At 56.6% G+C, this 22,852-nt stretch overlaps 1 protein-coding gene across 4 annotated transcripts; it reads left to right on the forward strand.

Annotated features, from left to right (window-relative positions):
- The first annotated feature begins 1,113 nt into the window (after positions 1-1,113).
- CSK (C-terminal Src kinase) lies at positions 1,114-22,635 on the forward strand. 4 transcript variants are annotated; one of them, XM_054451585.2, is made up of 14 exons: positions 1,249-1,442; positions 2,363-2,415; positions 17,658-17,737; positions 18,040-18,153; positions 18,251-18,363; positions 18,697-18,916; positions 19,866-19,959; positions 20,137-20,202; positions 20,279-20,378; positions 20,468-20,558; positions 20,985-21,058; positions 21,158-21,353; positions 21,461-21,547; positions 21,795-22,635. In XM_054451585.2, exons 3-14 carry the CDS (start codon positions 17,723-17,725, stop codon positions 21,975-21,977), a joined length of 1,353 nt encoding a protein of 450 aa, XP_054307560.1. In that variant the 5' UTR covers positions 1,249-1,442; positions 2,363-2,415; positions 17,658-17,722; the 3' UTR covers positions 21,978-22,635. The 4 variants fall into 4 exon arrangements, with proteins under 4 accessions (XP_054307561.1, XP_054307560.1, XP_054307557.1 ...); XM_054451582.2 differs by lacking the exon at positions 1,249-1,442 and adding an exon at positions 1,753-1,846; XM_054451586.2 differs by lacking the exon at positions 2,363-2,415 and having other exon boundaries at positions 1,114-1,442.
- The last annotated feature ends 217 nt before the right edge of the window (positions 22,636-22,852 follow it).

The following is a 22,852-nucleotide window of genomic DNA, read 5'->3' on the forward strand; positions in this document are numbered from 1 at the left end:
GGAAACCAGCTCTGCTGAGCACCCTTTCCACTCCCTCACCCCCAGGCCGTTATCTTGCTGAATCTGCACTATCTATCATGAGAGAAGTATATTTTGAGCCTGATCTTACAAAAGAGGAAACAGCTCAGAGACCTTAGGTAACTAGCCCTAAGTCACACAGCTAGTAAGTGGACAGGTTGAAATTTAACTTGGAGACTTGAACTCCAAATTCATCTTTTTTCTATCACACCACACCTATCTCTGAAACTTACTGGCTGTCTCCTCAAAGGACATCCCTCTCCAAAGGGCTGGCTCCAGCTGGGAAACCGGCCTAAGGGTGCCCTGGGTCAGAGGGCCAACCTGTGGTTTTGGGGGCAACTCCTTCTCCTGGCATCCGAGGCTCTTTAAAACAATCTGCAGCCACACTGTCTCCCAGCTCCGTCTCCCACAGGGCTCTTTGCCCTCTTCTCGCTCCCTCGGGCCTCTTCATGCTGATTTTGTGTTCCAAGACTTTGTCAGCATGCCCACTTCCTCCCCCCCAACCCCAAGAGTGCCTCTTCCCTCTGTCCGCCTAAGCCTGACCCTTGCTTCAGGGTCTAGTCCCTAGAAGGTCCCCCACCTTTACCTCCTCCTTATGCTGGAGTCTCTGGTTTCGCCCTCATCACTGTACCCCCATTCTGTTCCCTGGTCTCACCCTCATCACTGTACCCCCATTCTGTTCCCCCGCCACCCTGCACTCTCCTACCCCGTCATGCCTGAGCACGCTGTCCTCTCCTGTGGCTCAGAGCAGGTCATCTCCCTGCTTCTAGTTAACAATGATGTAACAGCCCTTGCTCAACGGAGGGCTCCTCACGTGCCAGCTACTGCACACTAAGCACTTTAAACGTATTAACTCATTTCCTCCCCTCCCCACAAAAACTCAATAAGTCGGTGCCATTATATATCACCTATTTTACCAAATGGGGAAACTAAAGCACAGAGAGGTTAAGTAACTTGCCCAAGGTCACAGAGCTGCTGACAACTTCTTTATTGCCTCCAGGCTGAACATAAACTCCAAGAAAGTCCCATGAGGCTCTTTGGATCTCTTTTGCCCCTGTTGTTTGCAAGAACCCATCTCCCACCACTCTCCCCCACCCACACTGCAAGCGGCAGCCGCCTGAGCTATATTTAGATCCCAGAAGCCACCAAGCTCCCTCCGCACTCCCCGCCCTTGTGCACGCTCTTCCCTCTGCCTGGTCCCGGCTCTGTGAGGTGTGAGGTCTCCCCGTTAGCCCTCGCTTTCTTTCTGCCTTCTGGGAACCGTGTCCACCACCTCTCCATTTTGATCAATTATTTCCTTGCCATTGTCTGTTGGCCTGTCAGCCTACCCCCACCCGACCGAGAACGCCTTGACGGTAGTGAAATGGTCTTGCCAATGAACTCCAGGGCAGGCTCCGCCACGATGTCAGCGCCAGGAAATGTTGGTGAGTGAATGAATGAAGGCTTTCTGCTGCGAGTCAGGCCCACTCTCCACAAACAGACCTGAGGAGAGGGGCCCAGGCCCGGCCCCCAGCTCTTCTGCAGCGGGAGAGCTGCGTCCAGAGAAGGCTGGGAGGTTGCTCCCAGGCCGGCTGATGTGCGCTCTGGGGAGACCCTCGGAGCCTTCAACGCAGCCAGGCAGGCAAGTGGGGGCAGGGCGTGGGCGCGGACACACCCCCCGCAGTGTCCCCGGCGCCCGGCAGGGGGCGCCGCCCCGCCGGCCCACGCCCCGCCGCGCGCCGGGCAGGCCCCCTCGCGCAGGCGCGCTGCCGCGGGCGGAGGATCCGGGCCGCGCTTCCTCTCGCCAGGCCTGCGAGCTTCCTCCCAGCGGAGCCCCTGGCGAGCCGAGGTTGGCCGCCGCCGCCGAGCCCGCTGCCGCCTTCCCGCTCCTGTCCCACCCGCGCCTTGCCCGGGGGCTTCTGCCGGGGTGGGGTCCGAGCCGGTCGATCGCCCGGCTGCGCCGCCGTCGGGGCCGTACCCCGGCCCGCCGTCCCTCCCGCCCCAGCCAGCCTCTGGCCGCCGGAGCCCGCGGGGCGTGGAGCGCGAGGAGCCCCGCGGCCCCGATCGAGCGTCCGGGGCGGCCCCCGGCAGCCAGCGCGACGTTCCAAAATCGAACCTCAGTGGCGGCGCTCGGAAGCGGAACTCTGCCGGGGCCGCGCCGGCTACATTGTTTCCTCCCCCCGACTCCCTCCCGCCCCCTTCCCCCGCCTTTCTTCCCTCCGCGACCCGGGCCGTGCGGCCGTCCCCCTGCCTCTGCCTGGCGGTCCCTCCTCCCGTCTCCTCGCACCCGTACCTCTTTGTACCGCACCCCCTGGGGACCCCTGCGCCCCTCCCCTCCCCCCTGACCGCATGGACCGTCCCGCAGGCCGCTGATGCCGCCCGCGGCGAGGTGGCCCGGACCGCAGTGCCCCAAGAGAGGTGAGTGCCTGGCCGTCCCGGAGTGTCCCCTGGAGGGAAGAGGGTGGAGGTCGCGCGTCTAGTCTCTGTTGCTGCCACTGTCGCGTCCACTCCCATTCCCCCCTTCTCCCCCTTCTCCCTTCTCTCCTTTACTCCCTTGCACGGGTCGAATTCTCCCAGGAGCCACTGTCAGAACCCAAATTGAAAGGGAGTGCACGAGGGAGGTACTGCCCTGCAGCTCCACGGACTCCTCTTCTCGGGTCATCCCGAGTCCCCCCCCTTGTGGAGCTCAGAGTAGGAGGTGGCTGGAGTCTGGAGAAAGAGGATCCGTATGGGCCAGGTCCCTAGAGAGAGTGCTGGACTCCCTGCCCTTTCCTGTCCAGGGCCTCCCCGAAGGTGGCCTGGCTTGCTTGGTTCTGACCCCTCCCTCATTAACCCACCATGACCCTGCAGGCTGCAAGCAAGCCCAGGGCCCAGCCACCTCGGGTGAGCAGTTAGAAGCCCAGGTCCTGGGACTGACCCTGTCACCCTTGGCCTCTAGAAGACCAGGCCTAAGCCAAGGGACCTCTGACCTTTGGGTGGGAAACTGGGCAGGCCTTCCGCCCGGTTGGAGGTGACTGAGCATTAGCACCATGCCCCCACCTTCTGGCACCCTGGGCAGCCCATTCTCCTAGGCTCTTTGTGGCCCAGACCAGGTGTCAGGAAGGGGTGTGTCCAGCCAGCAGATTTTTGGAGCTTAACTACCAGTTCACTTCCCCGCCCATTTTGTACACCCGGGAACCGAGGCTCAAAGGGAGAAGTTGCTACCCCAGGCCTCTAGTGGAGTTAGGCTGGCTATCCTTTCATCCCCAGCTCTGCAGGGCTGGATGGCTGTGGGTGGAAGGAAACCAGGCAGGCACCTTCACCCACTGGGGACACAGGCCCCCAGCCCGGCCCCAGAGGGACCTTGTTGGTTAAGCACGTGCTTCCCTGCAGAGGGCTGGAGGGAGTGAAAGGGCTTCCGGCTCCAGCTGTGGCTGGGTCCGCTAGCAGGAGATGTGGGGAATGTGTGGTGTGGGGCCATCTGTGTGGTGTGGCAGGAAGGTCCGGTCCTGGCCCCGGCTCTGAGTTGAAACAACCTGGTGGTCAGTCCTGACCCAGCGCTCCCCACACCTATGGCCCAGCTGGCACAGGAGCAGCCAAGTTCAGAATATAAATGGGGTCAGATGGGAACCGTGGAAGCCCTGTCTCCACTGGCAGCAGGCTACAGAGTGGGGACACCCAAGGGGCCTATTTCAAGCTCCTAGTACCCTGGTGGTTCCAGTGTCTTTCTTGGTTGTGGCCACAGCAGGAACAGGGCAAGGACAGCAGGGGTGAGGTTGGGGCCTGGCAGGATCCTCTGGCCCAGGAGAGCAGGCAGTGCCCTGGTGGGTGCTGAGCAGTGTCTGGGCTCCCTTGGAGCTGCTGGCAGTTTTGTCCTGCTGGGTTCCTGCTCACAATTTAGGGTTTTTTTCTTTTTTCAGTTTTTTTTCTGGCTGTCCTGACATGCACAGTGGAGGGGACCCAGATGTCCTGGGCCTGTGAGACTCCCCTCACATGGCCCCACACCCAGCCCTAACTTCCTTTCCAGCCTGAGGGACTGAGGCTGGAGCCTGACATGGTTAGCTCCCTCCTACCCCAGCCAGCCTTTTTAATTTTTATTTTATTATTTTTTTTACCAACTGTGAGCTGTGAGGGTGCGACCCAGGGTCCCAGGGCCTTTGAAGAAAGGAGTCTGGCTTCTGGCTGGCACGTGTGCAGGGATGTGCTTTTCACTGGTGAACCTGGTGCCCTCCTCCCTCTCAGAAGCAGCTGCTCTTCTCTCTGCATTGGGTCAGGGGCAAGGAAAAAGCAGAAAATGTTCCCATTGACCACCGCAGGGGGGCCAGACCCCAAAAGGCTGAGCCACACACAGTGGCCCACAGCAAGGGTTGGAAATTTCGGGGACAGAATGCAGCTTCCTCCAAACAAGTATAGGTAGGGGTTGAGGCCCAGGATCCACAGTATGACGTGGCTGGCCCCCAAAGGGGGCAGACCCGCCTGGGTGCGGTTCTGGGCTCCATCTTTTGAAGGATTTTAAAACCTTGACAGGTCATCTGCAAAGAACCAGGGATGTTGCTTGAATCTGGGAAAGAGAAAGTAGGGACAGATTCTCATATGTCTGAGGGACCGTCCCAAAGGAGAAAGGCATCCCATGGCAGAAATTGTCCCAGACACATGGGCCAGAGCTAGGGAGCAGGTGGGTCCCAGGGAAGTGAATCTGAGCTCATTATAGGGAAACTATGAATGCACTCATTTTCTTGATTTAGAAAATAACAAAACAGCGCTACAGGAAATTTAGAAAATGAAACAAAAATCACCCACTATTTCTTCAGCAGGCAGTGACTGTGTTAGCATTTTGGAGTTCCCTGCCGGTCTTTTCCCCATCTTTTTCCTTCATCGCCGTTGTCACTGGAGTGTGTGTGCCGTGACACCTTTTTTCATTTAATACTGCGTCTATGGGCATTTTCTCATGGTGCTACGCGGTCTAAGAAATGTTGCTTCTAAAAAGCTACAGAATATTCTAGGCTGGCCTGCTGCAGCGCCATCACCCATACACTGGAGCTTGTGCATTTTTCCCCTCTGTTGCTGTTGTTGTCGTTACTATGAGTCCCAAAAGCAGCTGGGGTGTTGGAGGGCAGAAGCAACTTGGCACCCAACTGAATATGGGTTCCAGGCCCAGACATGCCACTTAGGCCCAGGGTGGAGGGTCTTTAGACAGGTCACTGACCTGCTGAGCCTCCTTTATATAAATAACAGGATGGTGACACCTACTTCAGAGGAAGGTGTAAGGACAGTGTCAACTAACTAACCAAGGGACTCTAAAGTGCCTGGCACAGCCCTTTCTCCACTCCCTCCGTGAGTAGGATTGGCATTGTTGAAGGAGTGCCCACTGCTGGCTGCCTCAACCTGTGGGGAAGGTGCCTGAGCCACGGGCCAACGTTGACTGACCACTCACCTGGCAAAGAGGTGGTCTCCGCCTGAGGAGCCCCTCTGAAACCCCCTGGCCCTGAGGTTCTAGAATACAATGGCCAGTGCCCTTCCCTGCCTTCCCTTTTCCCCATTACCGTATGATTGGCTGGCCTAGGACATGGGGCTGGCCCTGGGAAGATGGGCTGCTGGTTAGGGTCTGGGACCTGACTCCACCCATTCCCCTTCCGGTCTCCCAGCATCAGAGCTAAATAGACAAGGCCTCTCTTTTTTTTTTTTTTTTTTTTGGTGAGATGGAGTTTTGCTCTTGTTGCCCAGTCTGGAGTGCAATGGCACGATCTTGGCTTACCACAACCTCCGGCTCCAGGTTTAAGTGATTCTTCTGCCTCAGCCTTCCAAGTTGGGATTACAGGCATGTGCCATCACGCCTGGCTAATTTTGTATTTTTAGTAGAGATGGGGTTTCTCTGTGTTGGTCAGGCTGGTCTCGAACTCCCGACCTCAGGTGATCTGCCCACCTCGGCCTCCCGAAGTGCTGGGATTATAGGCATGAGCCACCGCGCCTCTTCTCTAAGAGCCTGGCTGCCTCCTGCCTCCCAGCTCTGGCTAGGTCAGCCCAGCTTGGCATTTTCCCAGAGGAAATAGAAGCCTGCTTAGCCTGAGACTTAGACAAGGAACCCAGGCATCCTGAGCCCTGGCCCAAGAACAGCCATGCCAGCCTCATCTTCCCACCCTGTTCCAGTAGTCAAGGAAGGGAAGGAAGCTGGGAGATTGAGGGTAGGGGGATTCTGGAGCCTCCCAGAGCTTCCCAGGAGGGAGTTGGACACATCGGGAAGCTCGTGTTAGCCTCCCCCTCCTCAGCAGGTGTTCCCCAGGTCTAACCTGAGTGTGTATCACTGTGACACACCTGCTTCCTCTTGTTCTACTTTTATGGAGACCAGAGTAACTGGGAGTGCCTTCCTACAGCCACCCCGTGGGCAGTAGCAGGACACCAGTCTCTGCCTGGCAACCCTGGGCCTAAGAGACTGTAGCCCCAGATGACCCTAGGGTGGCCCAGGACTAACCTAAGGAAGGGGTCCTCCCCCAGGTGGCCCATTCAGTGCAGAGGTCCCTTGGGCACACGAGCTCAGACCCCAGCTGCCAAACTTTGGCCTGTGGAGTATCTCCTCCTCCCTGGTCTTAGTGTAAGGGAAGTGGGCATGACAACTGCCCTCCTGTCCCACAGCTTGGGATGGGATGAGGTCACAGGGTGGGGTCCACCCCAAGATGCTGGCCTGGCCTGGCTCAGATGAGAGCCCTTTGGGTATTTCTCAGTTTCCCCCGCCCTTGGTTGGGGACAGGATGGGTGGAGGAGCAGGCCACCCCCAACGCCCGGCAGGGAGCACTGCCTCCCTTCCCCCTCCCCTCTGGGTCCCTTCATCCAAGGGCTGGAAATAGAATCCGCTAAGTAATGATTAAAGTCAAATTCAGACCTAAAAATAAAGAGCTGGTGAAGGAAGAGCTGGTGCTCCCTGCATGGCTGAGGGGAGAAGTGAGCAGGGAGAGGCTGGCTTTGGGTGGCTGAGCCCCTGCTCCTCGGGATCAGGAGTACTCCACCAGTTGGGGGGTGCTCTTTTATCTGCCATGATGTGGCCCATTAAGTGTAGACGGCACCAGTCAGGGCAGACTGGCAGGACCCATTAGAAAAAAAATCCCATTTTTCCTATGGGGAAACTGAGGCCCAGAAAGGAGAAGTGGTTTGTCCCGCAACTATTTGAGAGCTCCCCTCAGCAGGCCCCCAGGGACTGGAGGGCCCTGTGCAGCCCAGCCTGCCCTTTCTGCCTGCTCAGTTTCTCTTCCTGGTTTTGAGGTGCTAAGATGAAGGCAGCTTCTCATCACACACTGGCTGTGCACACACCCTCCAACCGCAGCTTCCCTCCACCCCTCCTGTGGTCTGGGCCCAGAGTCGAAGGAACAAGTAGAAGAGAGGCTGCTTGGTGCCCCCTGGCTGTCCTGATCATGGCATGGTTGTAAGCCTCATGGGCAGGCGAAAACCTGGGCATCATCTGCCCCTCTTGGACCCTGGCTGCTGCTTCTCAGCCCAGTCTGACACCTGGTCCTCATGCAGACTCGTGCGTCTATCTATCTGTAGCTTGTGCTGTCCGTGCTGCAGGGAGACAGGAGGGAAGGATGAAGAACAAACCCTGAGAGCGCCTCTGCTGGCGGGTAGAGGAGACGAGGAGTCAGTGAGGGGAGGCCTGTGGTTCTCACTTCCTGGCAGGGCTAGTAGAAACTCTGAAGCTGGGGCTCTGCCTGGGCTGGGGCAGCCTGGAGGGCCTCCTGGAGGGGAAGGTCCTGTGAAAGTCGAGAAGCGTTTGAATAAGAAGCATGGTAGGGGGAGAGGTCCTTGTTTGGAGCTTCTGCCCTCTCTAGGGCTGCTGGCTCTTTTCTGTGTGTCCCTCGACAGGCTCTTGGCCTCTCTGAGAGGCTGGGGTATGCAGACAAGCAAGAAGTGGGCACAGAAGTACCTCTGCTTCCCAGAGCAGAGCAGCCAAGCTCTGGGCAGACCTCCCCTCTGTGCCCCCCAACCTGTCCATTTTCAGGGTGTCATCTGTCCTGCACAAGGAAAGGTGGGAAGAAAGGTCCCCTAACCAAGGTTCAGACAACTGTGAGCTCAAGTCCCCACACAGCTTGTTCCTCCTCTGTCAGAGATCACCAGTCTTTGCCCTATGGGGTGTTTGAAGGATTAAGTAACTAATGCGGTGCCCCAAACCCGGTTGGGTCAGTCGGCTGTAACTCCCGTGTTCTCATTCTGCAGCCCATCCTGCTGGAGGAGCGTGTTGGTAACGCCCCCATCTCCCTTTAGTAGTAGCAAGTCTGTCCTTTGTGTTGGTCCCCACAGCTTTACCTTCTGAGCTGTGTGTTCTGCAGGTCCTGATTCTGAAGTGGGGAGACCAGAAATCTGGGGGCCAAAGTTTTAGACAGCTCATGGGCCTCCAGCCATCAGTCTCCCCACCTAGAATGTGGCCAGGAGACTTCGGGGTGAGGGACAAGAACATGACTTTGAAGGGTCCATTGAAGACTAGTGCTGAGAGGCTATATGTAAATGCAGGCAAATGAAGATGCAAAGACCACATCCTGTGCTAAGGGGGTGGGGGAGCAGAGGCCTGGGTTAGGGCCCTGGGGAGGCCCAGAGTCCCCATTGCCCAGCGCACGTAGGTAATTAGGCTCCTGAGCGGTAATTAGAAACCTTTCTGGGCCAGGAATGGCAGCCTCAAGCCGCAGCGGTGCCTGGGGAGTAGGCTCCCCATTAGCCTGCTCTAACCCCAGCCCCCACCTCTCCCAAACCACCAGACGGGATTTCCGGCCCCACTGAACCATTGGGGGCAGGGGAAAAAAAGCCAGTGCATTGCTGTAATTTGGTATTTATCCATTAAATCCGCCCTTCTCCTTATGTCAGGGTGCTGACGGGAGCCCCGGGATGGGGGTAGGGCAGCGTGCACTGGAGCCAGAGCAGGCATTCTTCTGTTCCTTCGTGACCCCCCGGGAGGTGTAGGCATCTCCAAGGCCCTGGCGCCCAATTCTGCTGCTGCTCACCCTGAGACACCTATGCAGTGGAGGGTGCTGAGGGACCACCAGCGCAGGCTGCGGGGATCTGTGGAAGCCCTCCAGCGCCCTTCCTTGCCTGATGTGTGGTGGGGAATGTCACAGTGCCTCAGCCTGGTGTCCTCTGCAGAACCAGAGGTTGGGCTGATTTTATTGCTGCCAAACTTGCCCAACTGCTGGTGGGTGCCCCGCCCTCCTCAGGTGCACTGCCCTTTGGAGGGGCGGGCCCAAATCTGAAACTTAATTCTGCGTGTATCTGTACTATGACCTGTAGGCCCTGCTCGGAGGCTCCCTGGGCCCCCATTCTGAACCTTCATCAGTCTTCATTAACTCGCTCTGTACCACAGTTTGCAGTCTTAATCCTGGTCTACTTCAAGGCGCCCCTCTCTCAGTCACTTTCCTCTAAAATCCTTCTAGCTCCTGCTCCCCTCACCCTTCTTCCTGGAAGCCTTCCCGGGTGGCCCCTGTCTCACAATCTATTGAGGCACTGAGCATACCAGGCCATGGTTGACCATCCAGTAACCAGGAGGACAGGAGCCAGGTCTGCATTTTGTGGTGGTTCCCAGCACCCAGCCCTGGCTTGTGCACAGAGGAGAGGAGGGTGAGTGGTGACCTTGGGTCCCCAAAGGCAGGACCTCTTGAGTCCTTTCCTTCTCCACCCGGATATCCTGGCCCACCAAGCATGGCTCTGGGCACACAGGAAGGCTTCCAAAACACTGGCTCAAAGAATGAGAAGGCAAGGTGGACCTTGCTGTTGCCTGTTTTGCCTCCAGTGGCTGTCCCCATCCCCCAGAGCATCCAGCTGGGTCCTGTGGCAGCACCAGAATCTCCGGGTGCCATGGCCCTGAGTCCCCCCAGGTCTTTTGTGCACTTCCCTTTTCAGTGGGTATTTTTAGCTGGGCGTAAACAGTTACTGAAGGCTCCCACGCCCCATTAGGCAGCAGAGTTTTGGCAAGGGGGAAGGGCAAGGGAGCCTCTTGACCTCCCCTGGCCCTCAGCACGTGCCTGGCCTTGGGGGTCTACAGCTGCTTCCAGGGTAGGAAAAGGGCAGCCTGGGAGTTTCTGGGCTCCCAGTTCTCCTTTCCCCCCACTCCTTGTCAGCCTGGGCTCGCAAGAAAGGCTGCCTGAGGCTGCAGCCACTGACCTCAGCGCTTGGGCACAATGCCAGCCTGTTCCCGGGACCCCAGCACAAGGGCTGCTGGGAGCCGGGTTTGGGGCAGGAAGTCAGAGTGAAGCACTGGTCCTGCCACATCCCAAGCCCCTTGTCCCCTAGCCCTGCGGGAATGGGGTGACAGCTGCTGTCCCTTTGGGGTTAGCTATAGTCCTGTTGGTTATGAGACCTCGGTGTGGTACAGCCAGCCTGGCGTCCCCTTTTTTTCATTCGTTCATTTATTCATTCAGCACTCATTTACTGAGCAGCCGCTTTGGGCCCAGCCCATGCAGACGTGAGTCAGACCCTCACTTTCCCCCTGCAGAGCTCCCAGTCCACCCTAAACCACAGGCCACAACCAGTGAGGTTCTCACTGGAGCACAGGGATGTGTGAGAGGCCTTGGAGGCCTCGGCAGCCAACACAACTGGGGACCCAAGGAATTCTCCAGAGAGAGGTGATTTACAAAAAGTTTCTTGTTTCCAGTTTTAAGGGGGAAGGTAATAGATGCATGTGGCTTTAAAAAAATAATAATAATTTTTTTTAAAAGCCCAAAAGGACAAAATAGCAAATGAACAGTAAAATGTAAGTTTCCCTTGAACTTGATCTCACTTTCCCTTCTCATTCTGGAAGCAACCTCTGTTACCAGTTTCCTCTGTCCTTCCAAAGATAATCGAGGCATATTTGAGTTTAGGGAGGTGTTGTATTAATACCTCTTTAAAAACACAACTTGTAGTATTCCATAGAGAACCTGCACCTGGCTTTTTTTCACAGCCTTTTATTTTGAGTATTTGAAACCTACCAAAAAGTTGAAGTAATAGTATAATGAATATTCATATATCCTTCATGCAGATTTGCCAGTTCTTAACATTTTGCCACATTTACTCTATCTCTTCTTTTATCTACATAGACATATGTGTGTATGTATTTTTTGCTGATTTGAGTGTTAGTTGTAGGCATTGTATCTTTCACCCTAAGAACTTTAGCGTGTATCTCTTATATAATCACGATGTCATGATCACACTTAAGAAAATTGATATTAATTCCATATTATCTACTATGTCCATTTCCCCTCTCCCCAAGTGATTTTTATAACTGTCCCCCCGACCACCCCTTGATATAGAATTCAATTCAAGATCATTTATTGAATCTTGTCATGTTTCTTTAGTGTCCTGTTCAATCTAGAACATTCTCCAGCCCTTTTTTTGTTTTGCTCTTTTATGACATTGACATGAAGAGTCCAGGCCAGTTGTTGTGAATTTGTCTGATTGCTTCTCCCTGGTTGGAGTCAGGTGGAACAGCTCTGGCAGGAACGCCCCCCGGGCGATGCGGAGTCCTCCTCCAGGAGGCACTTAGTGTCCATGTGTTGCCTTGCTGGTGATGCTTCACTGGATCACTTGGTTCCGGGGGTGTCCGCACGTCTCCCTGTAGTGCAGGTATTCCTTCCTCTTTCCAATTAGCCTGTGGGATGGGACTTGGAAGCTGTGTCTGTTCTGCTCCCCTGGCAACTTTTTCTTCAATGACTTGAGCTGGTGTTTTGCCATTTTCCATACTCTATCATGGGAAGTGTTCAGTATCGGCATCTAGAGATCTCCCCTGGCCCCATCACAGCTAGAGCTATGCTCTCCCCTTTCAGGGACATCTTGTAATTTATCCACCCAGCCCCCCACTGATGGACATAAAGGCTGTCTCCCCATCATCTCCTGCTACTACAGACAGCACTGCAGGGACTGTCCTGCTGTGTTTTTTTAAGGCATGGGTGCTCCAGAAGCAGTTGCTCAGCTGCACCCCCAAGGTTGAGTGGAAGTCCCTCGGTAAAGGAGGAGGAGAGAGTGGGAAGGGAATGGCAAGGCGGGGAGGGAGACAGGGCACAGGTGTCCTGGCAACAGCAGATGGGAAACAGGTCTGGCTAAAGTACCAGAAGCCAGTAAGTCCCAGAAAGGTCAAGTGACTTTCCCAAGGTCACACAGCAAGTTGATGGCGGAGCCGGGTACAGGACTCAGAGCATCTGACACCCAGGACGATGTTCCTGCACTGTTCCATAGAGTAGCCCAACTCTTAAGTTGAAATAACCCCAGGAAGGACCCCCTCTCTGTGCCTGACCCCCGCTGGGTTGTGGAGGCCTAAGTTTGCAGTAGCTTCTCCCAGCCACTCTGGCTGTCAGCCTCTGACCTGTAGTGGGAGGGTCTCACCTTCTGGAGATGTTTTAAGGAGGGGACCCCAGCCTAGGCACTAGCTAGGAAGTCACTGAGCCATCTTGTCTGCGGCCACTGACGTCAGTACTTGGGCACAATGCCAGCCTGTTCCCGGGACCCCAGCACAAGGGCTACTGGGAGCCAGGTTTGGGGCAGGAAGTCAGCGTGAAGCACTGGTCCTGCCACATCCCAAGTCCCTTGTCCCCTAGCTCTGTAGGGGTGGAGTGACAGCTGCTATCGCTTTGGGGTTAATTATAGTCCCTTTGGAGTTAACTATAGTCCCATTGGTTATGGGACCTCAGTGTGATGTAGCCAGGCTGGATTCCCCCTTTTGTTTGTTCATTTATTCATTCATTCAGGGGTCTCATGACCCCACCAGGGAGGAGCCATCCAAGAGAGTTAGCAGCTCCCACTTGCAGATGTCTGTGGCAAGGCAGGCACTGTTCTGGTGCTGAGAGCTCAACTCCAGTCCTCACAGCAGCCCCCAGAGCCAAGGGGTATCACCAGTCCATTGCACAGATGGGGAAGCTAGGTCCTAGAGTCACAGCCAGCAGAGTAAAGGTGATGAGTTTAGCCCTCTTCCCTGTTTCCAGACCCTCTGAGGCCTTCAGAGCCCCTCTCCTTGAGGCGGCCCACCCCAACCACTCCTAGGCTTACCCTTCCCTGAGCGCCACCCTGTGCCCCTCATAAGCTGCTTCTGCCTTCTCCCTCCTCCCTCCTCTCCCTTCCCCCTAGGCTAGTGTGGTCCCCATGGCAACTCCTGGGGCCTGTCAGGCAGGGAGGCACAGGGCTGTGGGGAGGGCTGGCTCAGCAGCTCAGGAGTTTGACACCTGAGGGGGACAGGATGCTCACTCAAGGTGTGGCCCTAGGGACACCTGCCTTGCCCCTGTGGGCCTCACTTGGGGGTTCTCATCTGCAAAATGGGGATAATAATAGCTTCTCTGTCTCAGAGTTGTTAGAGGATGTGATGAGCCATAACGTGCCAAGGACAGGGCCTGGCACAGAATAAGTGCTCAGAAAACAGGGCCTGTTATTATTTTTATTATTATAATCAAGGCAGTGGGGAGGCGGTGGTGGCAGTAGCTGTAGGCCAGGAAGGGAGTGTTTGCAAACTGACAGCTGGAAGGGTGACTAACAGCGCAGCAGCCTCCGCGCCCCCCTGTGGTGGCAGGGAGTTTGGGGAGGAAGGGGGAGGCATGGGGGTGTGGAATGCTAGCAGGGCCCCTATTCAGAAGGACCTAAAGGTTGGGGGCCCAGCCAGCCCTAGTGGGACCCTAATTCAAGCTCTGTCACCCCTAACTAGCTATGTGACTTCAGGCAAATTGTTCAACCAGTTGAGCCTCAGTTTCCGCTTCTGTAAAATGGAGGTAAGAGGGTTAGAAGAGCTCACAATCCTCCTTCCCTCCCCGCCACCCCCACCCCCACAGCTTACAGTCCACGGGAGGCAGGGGCAAGGGATGGTTCCTGTACTCAGTGGTGACTGAGTCATATGGATGGAGGCAGGTTTCAGGCTCATCCTCCTTGGGCCTCAGTGTCCCTGCCTAAACAGCAGGAGTTGATCGCCTGGCCTCTGGGGATAGGAAGGGCCCTGTGTTCTGGGAGGAACGGAAGCTCTTTCGTCCAGGGGATGGGGCAGGGGCACACCAGACACTTCCAAGTTCAGGGTTTCATTCCAGCCCCTCCTCAGCCAGCTTGCAGGAGATACCTGTCCTCCCCTTCAGGGTAAGCAAGACTTAGAAGGGTTGAGTCACTCACCCCAAGTCGCACAGTCAACAGAGCCAGGTATTAAGCCCAGGCCTGACTATAGAGCCAGGTGTGCGGCCTGGATGTGTTGGTTCTCCCTGGCTGTCTCCTCCCCAGCTCCTTCTGCTCCCACGATCACATGCTCCCCTGCTGAGGCCCCATCACCCTCAGAGTCAAACCCTGGTTCCTCACATTGGCAGTGGAAGTCCCCCTGCTGCCTGGCAGAGTTTATGCCAGGCCCACTTGAAACCATCCCCTACAGTGTCCCCTGAGCAGCGGAGCTCAGGGTGGACTCTGGAAGTGTGTGGGGTCGTAGAGCCCCAGATGGGCAGGGTCTGCCTCCCCGCTTCCCTCACCATCAACTTCCACCCGGGCCAGTTTCTCATACTGTGCCGGTCCCCTGCCTGAAACCTTTGCTCAGACTGCCACACCAACCCGGGGTGCCTTCCCTGGCCTGCCCTCTGCCTGTCTAAGCCCTGCAATCTTCAGGGCTCAGCCCCAGAGCTCCCACCTCCAGGGAGCCTGTCTGAGCTCTGCAGTCTGTGCCTACTTCACACCCCCAGCACTTTGCACTAAAATGTCTTCTCCCGTGCCACTGCAGTCCAGCCTGGGCAACAGAGCAAGACTCCATCGCAATAATAACAATAATAATAAAATAAAATGTCTTCTTCCTCTGGGGTAGGTAGCAATATTTGTGACTGTCAGCCAAGCCCCCAGACCTCATCCACTGTATCAAAGAGCCCAGCAAAGAGGCTCATGGAGGAGTTTCTCTTCTAACACACTGTGACCACGAAGATGCCACTGACCCTTTCTCAGCCTCAGTTTCCTCACCTGTAGAAAGGAAACAGTAGTTCCAGCCCCTCTGCTTCCTGAGACAGGTCCAAGGGGGCTCTGGGCTGGGATTACAAAGTATGTGTGTGCAGACGGGTGGGTTGCTGCTGCTCTCAGGGAATGGGGTTGGCTAGGGTAGCTTTTTTGGGGAGTCAACTTTATTGAAATAAATATACGGTTGACCCTTGAACAACACAGGGGTTGAGGGCATCAACCTCCTCCCTTCAGTCAACAAATCATATATTAACTTTTGACTCCTCAAAAACTTAACTACTAGTAGGCTATTGTTGTCAGAAAGCCTTGTAGATAAAGTTGATTGACACTCATTTTGTTTGTTATATATATTATATACTGTATTCTTACAATAAAGTAAGCTAGTGAAAATAAAATGAGAAAATCATATGGCCGGGTGCAGTGGCTCACACCTGTAATCTCAGCACATTGGGAGGCTGGGGCAGGCAGATCACTTGCAGCCAGGAGTTCGAGACCAGCATGGCCAATATGGTGAAACCCTGTATCTACTAAAAATACAAAAATTGGTCGGCTGTGTTGGCGCACGCCTATGATCCCAGCTACTCAGGGGGTCGAGGCATGAGAATCACTTGAACCTGGGAGGCGGAGGTAGTTGGCAGTGAGCCATGAGTCACCCCACCACTGTGCTCCAGCCTGGGCGACAGAGTCTTGCTGTCTCAAAAAAAAAAAAAGAAAGAAAATCATAAGGAAGAGGAAATATATCTACTATTCTTTAAGTCAAAGGGGATCATTATGAAGGTCTTCATCCTTCACATTGAGTAGGCTGAGGAGGAAGAGGAAGAGTTGGTCTTACCATCACAGAGGTGGCGGAGGTGGAGGCGGAGGAGGTGGAAAGGAAGGCAGAAAAGGCAGGCACACTCAGTGTAACTTATTAAAAACATCCAGCCACGTGTGGTGGCGCATGCCTGTAGTAATAGCCACTCAGGAGGCTGAGGCAGGAGGATTGGCTGAACCCAGGGGTTTGAGGCTGCTGTGAGCTATGATCACGTCACTGCACTCCTGCCTGGGCAACAGAGTGAGACCCTTTCTCAAAAAAAAAAAAAAAAAGAAAAAAGAAAAAGAAAAAATCCATGTGTAACTGGACCTGTGCAGTTCAGACCCGAGTTGTTCAAGGGTCCACTATACACCAAAAAGTGTGCCGATCGCAAGGGTACAGCTCAGTGAATTGTCACAGAGTGGACCCACTTCATGATTGGGCTCAGACAGTCCGAAAACCAACCCCAGAGGTCCCCTTGCATTCCTTCCAGTCTCCCTGTCCCAAGAGCAGCTATCCTGACAGCATGGATTAGTTTGGCCAGATTTTGAACTTTATTCAAATGGAATTACATAATATGTACTTTCTTGTGTCTGGCTTATTGGTTAACATTTTATTTATTTATTTATTTATTTATTTATTTATTTATTTATTTATTCATTCATTCATTTAGAGGCAGGGTCTCGCTCTGTCGCCCAGGCTGAAGTGCAGTGGTGTGACCTTGGCTCACTGTAGCCTTGACCTCCCCAGGCTCAAGCGATCCTCCCACCTCAGCCTCCTGAGTAGCTGGGACTACAAGCACGCAGCACCACCCCCGGCTAATTTTTGTATCTTTGGTAGAGACCGGGTTTCGCCATGTTGCCCAGACTGGTCTTGAACTCCTCCTGGGTTTAAGCCATGTGTCTGCCTCAGCTTCCCAAAGTGCTGAGATTACAGGTGTGAGCCACTGTGCCTGGCCATCATTATGTTTTGAAATTTATCGGGATTGGCCAGGCACGGTGACTGGCACCTGTAATCCCAGCATTTTGGGAGGCCGAGGTGGGTGGATCACCTGAGGTCAGGAGTTCGAGACCAGCCTGGCCAACATGGTGAAACCCCATCTCTACTGAAAATACAAAAATTAACTGGGTGTGGTGGTGCACACCTGTAATCCCAGCTATTCAGGAGGCTGAAGCAGGAGAATCACTTGAACTCAGGAGGTGGAGGTTGCAGTGAGCCGAGATTGTGCCACTGCACTCCAGCCTAGGCGACAAAGCCAGACTCCATCTCAAAAAAAGAAAAGAAAAGAAATTCATCAGTGTTATTTAATGGTTGGAGTTTGTGTTGGAGTTTATTTAATGGTTGGCGTTTGCTGCCGTACATAGTCCCTTTTGTGACTATGCCACTGTTTATCCATTTTCCTCTGGATCGGCATCTGGGCAGCTCACAGTTTGAGGTTTATTACAAAGCATGCCACTTGTAGCCCTCCTATGCCTTTCTAGGCAGACACATGCCCTGTGTCCTCTCGGTGTGTACCTAGAAGTGGGGTTGGTATATGTTTAGAGATGCTGCCCGGGCAGGATTTTGCAGGTGAAGGACCCAAGGACCCACAGAGCATAAGGGACTTTCCCAGATCACACAGCCCCTTCTCAGAGGTGCTCCGGGGCCCCTTTCCCCACAGAACAGTAGCTGGAACCAGGCCTGGGGCTGATGGGCAGGTGTCCATAGTCCTGCTAGCCCTCCAAGCCCCCTTTGCTCCTTTCTGTCAGTCCTGGAAGGCCCCCTGTGGCCTTAGGGTTGGTGGCTCCCTCTGCCCCTGGGGGTCCTCAGCCCTCATGCTCCTCTACCTAGTACCATCAGCCTGCCAGGACTGGAGAGAACGGCCCGTGTGTCAAATCCCAGCGCAGGATGCTCTTCGCACCTGTTCGCGCCCAGTGAGGAGCCAGATCTCAGCAGTTGGGGGGCATTTCTTCACACCCCTCCTCAGTTTTCATGCTCTTCCCCACAGCTCTAATGGTACCAAGTGACAGGTTGGCTTTACTGTGACTCGGGGACGCCAGAGCTCCTGAGAAGATGTCAGCAATACAGGTACCACAGGGGTGAGGGTCTGGGACATGCAAGCATTCCCACCGGCCCCAGCGGAGTGCTTAGTGGAGGAGAGAGGATGCAGCTTAGATCAACCCACTCCCCTTTTTCCCAGCACTCGGTCAGATACAGGCCTGGGGAAGTGGGGGAGTCTCAACAGGAAGGGACCCAGGGCTCGTTCTCCGGGCAGAGCACCTCACCCAGGCTCACAGAGGCCAGCTCAGAGCCTGTGACCAAGAGGGTGCGCAGGCAGGTGGCTGGAGGGGGCCCAGGCTGCACCCGCCCACGTGTCACCTGTCTTGCAGGCCGCCTGGCCATCCGGTACAGAATGTATTGCCAAGTACAACTTCCACGGCACTGCCGAGCAGGACCTGCCCTTCTGCAAAGGAGACGTGCTCACCATTGTGGCCGTCACCAAGGTAATCAGGTGACGCCCACCCCACCATCCCACTGCTGGGCCTTCCTTCTGCAGGGGGAGGTGGGCCTGAGAGCATGTCTGGGCTGCCCTCTCCCCAGGACCCCAACTGGTACAAAGCCAAAAACAAGGTGGGCCGTGAGGGCATCATCCCAGCCAACTACGTCCAGAAGCGGGAGGGCGTGAAGGCGGGTACCAAACTCAGCCTCATGCCGTGAGTACCACGAGGAGGGGTTGGGGAGGGAAGGGGCCTTGGTCCTCCTGAAGGAGTATCAGGAACAAGCAGGGAGGCCAGAGTGAGGGGCTGGGGTGTTGGGGAGGGCCTCAGGAGGAGGTGCAGGGCGCGGGTGCGGGACCTCACAGAGCAGGGCTGGGGGCAGAGGCAGGAAGGTGGCGAAGAAGGGACAGGGAGCAGAAGAGGAGGGCCTCAAATGCCTGACTGAGCGAGTGCGAGCCATGGGTGCCAAGCAGAGGGAACCCCTTCAGAAAGGGGAGCCAGGGTCAGTACCTTTGGGCCACCATGACCTCCAGCCCTGCTGCTCCCCAGTTGGTTCCACGGCAAGATCACACGGGAGCAGGCTGAGCGGCTTCTGTACCCGCCGGAGACAGGCCTGTTCCTGGTGCGGGAGAGCACCAACTACCCTGGAGACTACACGCTGTGCGTGAGCTGCGACGGCAAGGTGGAGCACTACCGCATCATGTACCATGCCAGCAAGCTCAGCATCGACGAGGAGGTGTACTTTGAGAACCTCATGCAGCTGGTGGAGGTGAGCTGGGGGGTACCCACGGGGCCTTGCTCCCACCCTCACACACCCTAAACCCATCTGGGGCCTTTGCGCATAGCCCTGGCTTCTAGCTCCAGCCCCACTGCTTCTGCGTGGTGACCAGTCACGTGGGGCAACTTCTGTGAGCCCTCATTTCCTCACACCTTGTTGTAGCAGCTGCTGCGTGCCAGGACTCACCTCTGACCCCACAGTGCCACCATGAGGAGGGGAGCCTTATCCTCATTTTATAGACCAGGAGTTGAAGGTTCAGAGCAGTTAGGGGACCCACCTGAGGTCCCACAGATATAATTTGGTGCCAGGACTGGAATCTGAGTCTGTCTGATCCCAGAGCTAACTTTCCTCCAGCCACTCACAGACCTGCATGCCCAGAAGCGTGTGCAGAAACGTGAGCCATGCGCCTTGATCGCCAGGGCCCCTGAGGCTCTTGCACCTGCACGGACATGCCCACGGGTCCCTGCAGCTTCCCAGGCCAGCTGTGCCAGCCCTGGCCAGGCCACACCTGGCATCCGGTAGCCACAGGCAGTCAGGCAGTCTCCCGTGTCCCTGTGTATTCACTCTCATCTCCCTCCCCTGCTGGCCTGGCTTGGCCTGTGGCAGGTGAGGGTGGGGTCCTGGGCACTCCTGGCTAGAGGCTGGGTTCAGGACCGAGCCATGGGTTGCCCTCTGCATCGGATACCCATGGGGCCCAGAGTGGTAGCAACAGCTGAGTGTCTGTCCAGCAACCGCGTGTAGGGCGGCATGGGAAATGGGCCATACGTCATAATCCGGGACTTCCCTAATCCCTGCCCTACCAGAAATGGGGAGCCCTCCCCACTCAGTGACTCCAGGCTGGGCGGGGCCAGCCTCTGCCGCCCTCTGGTGGTCAGGCCTGGACGGTGCATATGGGGCACCTTGGGCTGTCTCTGAGCACCCTGCCCCCCACACCCTGCAGCACTACACCTCAGACGCAGATGGGCTCTGTACGCGCCTCATTAAACCAAAGGTCATGGAGGGCACGGTGGCGGCCCAGGATGAGTTCTACCGCAGTGAGTGCACCCCACCCCAGACCTCTTGCCCACCCACCTCCTCCCACGCAGGCTTCCTGGCACTGCCCCCATCCAGGAACCTCCAGAGAACCCCACATGCCTGATAATCCAGTCAGCCTCTGTCATCCCAGCCATGTCTCTAGTGGCCTCCAGGCCCTCACTGGCCCCTCCCCACAGGCGGCTGGGCCCTGAACATGAAGGAGCTGAAGCTGCTGCAGACCATCGGCAAGGGGGAGTTTGGAGGTGAGCTGGGCCGGGCCACCTGGGGGGGTGCCGAGGGACTCGGAACTTGGGAACAAGCCCACCTCTCTGCCCCCAGACGTGATGCTGGGCGATTACCGAGGGAACAAAGTCGCTGTCAAGTGCATTAAGAACGACGCCACTGCCCAGGCCTTCCTGGCTGAAGCCTCAGTCATGACGTGAGTGGGGGCGGGGTAGGGAGGAGGTTGGCCTAGGCTAGGAGTGAGGCACCTGCTTCCCCTTTCTGACCACTCTCGTCCTGCCCCAGGCAACTGCGGCATAGCAACCTGGTGCAGCTCCTGGGCGTGATCGTGGAGGAGAAGGGCGGGCTCTACATCGTCACTGAGTACATGGCCAAGGTGGGCACCTGCCGAGACCCGGCACTCAGGCTTTCCAACTGCCCCAAAACCCCCACTGTGCTCTGGGGCCCCTGCTCCCTCAGTCCCCCGACCCCAAGTGAGCTTTTAGGTCACCAGGGCTGGGCTTTTGTCCTGGTTTACCATTTATTGACTGTAACATTGGACAAATCATGTCACCTCCAAGCCTCAGCATCACATCTGGGAAATGGAAATAATAACAACTTATCTCAGAGATTTGTGAGCGTCAAGGGATAAGGCATGAATAACACAGAGCAGTGTCCGGCACGGATGTCCCGGCCCCTCCCCACTCCTTCCCTGTCTCACACCTCCCTGGAGTGTCAACACCCACCCGGCCCCAGCGTGCTGTGTGAGAGGGCTGCAGGGCACATCTGACCTCTGGGCCTGGTCTGTCCTTCCTGCCCCCAGGGGAGCCTCGTGGACTACTTGCGGTCTCGGGGTCGGTCAGTGCTGGGCGGAGACTGTCTCCTCAAGTTCTCGCTGTGAGTGAAGCAGCCTCTTGGATGGGTAGGGTTCGAGGGGTACCCTGCCCTGCTATGGGAGCCCCAGTCTGAGGGGACATGTGGCTGGCCTACCCCCAGAGATGTCTGTGAGGCCATGGAGTACCTGGAGGGCAACAACTTCGTGCATCGAGACCTGGCTGCCCGCAATGTGCTGGTGTCTGAGGACAACGTGGCCAAGGTCAGCGACTTTGGTCTCACCAAGGAGGCGTCCAGCACCCAGGACACGGGCAAGCTGCCAGTCAAGTGGACAGCCCCTGAGGCCCTGAGAGAGAAGGTGGGGCTGGCCTCCCCTGGGGCCTACAGAGGTGGGCAGGAGTCCTGGGTCACTCCCCACCCCTGGAGTCCCAGGATCTGACGCTGCTTCTTCCATCCACATGGCAGAAATTCTCCACTAAGTCTGACGTGTGGAGTTTCGGAATCCTTCTCTGGGAAATCTACTCCTTTGGGCGAGTGCCTTATCCAAGAATTGTGAGTATGGGTTCTGGGATCAGGGTGGCTCTTGGGGCACCGGAGGGGTTGGCAGGGGCGTGAGCCTCCTTGGGCCCTGCCTCCCCAGTCAAGGCCTGGAAGCCTCAGGCCTGCCCTGGGGAGCTCACAGGCCACTCTCCGGGCCTGGGTCTGCGGCAGAGCTGATGGGCATCCCTGAGAGGCTGCTGGGTAGACGTCCTCTCTGGGGCCAGGCCCTGGACTGACTCCTGCCTCCCCCCGGCCACAGCCCCTGAAGGACGTCGTCCCTCGGGTGGAGAAGGGCTACAAGATGGATGCCCCCGACGGCTGCCCGCCCGCAGTCTATGAGGTCATGAAGAACTGCTGGCACCTGGACGCCGCCATGCGGCCCTCCTTCCTACAGCTCCGAGAGCAGCTTGAGCACATCAAAACCCACGAGCTGCACCTGTGACGGCTGGCCTCCGCCCGGGTCATGGGCCTGTGGGGACTGAACCTGGAAGATCATGGACCTGGTGCCCCTGCTCACTGGGCCTGAGCCTGAACTGAGCCCCAGCGGGCTGGCGGGCCTTTTTCCTGCGTCCCAGCCTGCACCCCTCTGGCCCCATCTCTCTTGGACCCACCTGTGGGGCCTGGGGAGCCCACTGAGGGGCCAGGGAGGAAGGAGGCCACGGAGCGGGAGGCGGCGCCCCACCACGTCGGGCTTCCCTGGCCTCCTGCCGCTCGCCTTCTTAGAGTTTTATTCCTTTCCTTTTTTGAGATTTTTTTTCCGTGTGTTTATTTTTTATTATTTTTCAAGATAAGGAGAAAGAAAGTACCCAGCAAATGGGCATTTTACAAGAAGTACGAATCTTATTTTTCCTGTCCTGCCCGTGAGGGTGGGGGGGACCGGGCCCCTCTCTAGGGACCCCTCGCCCCAGCCTCATTCCCCATTCCGTGTCCCATGTCCCGTGTCTCCTCGGTCGCCCCGTGTTTGCGCTTGACCATGTTGCACTGTTTGCATGCGCCCGAGGCAGACGTCTGTCAGGGGCTTGGATTTCGTGTGCCGCTGCCACCCGCCCACCCGCCTTGTGAGATGGAATCGTAATAAACCACGCCATGAGGACACCGCCGCCCGCCTCGGCGCTTCCTCCACCGAGCCTGCCTGTCCTGCCCGGTCGTCCCTCCCATGCCATCTTGTCCATCCCCCTGTGTCTGTGAGTGGGGCTGGGTGGGGAGCATGGCCGGGAGATGTAGCCGCCGCTTTGTGTCAGCTGCACGAGTGAGTGTCCTGTGTCTGCCCTCAGGGAAGTGCTCACCACCCGCCCCGCTGTCCAGCTGCCGCCGGGC

The sequence above is a fragment of the Pongo pygmaeus genome, chromosome 16 (genome assembly GCF_028885625.2).
Source record: "Pongo pygmaeus isolate AG05252 chromosome 16, NHGRI_mPonPyg2-v2.0_pri, whole genome shotgun sequence".
In the NCBI taxonomy this organism is placed as follows: Eukaryota; Metazoa; Chordata; class Mammalia; order Primates; family Hominidae; genus Pongo; species Pongo pygmaeus.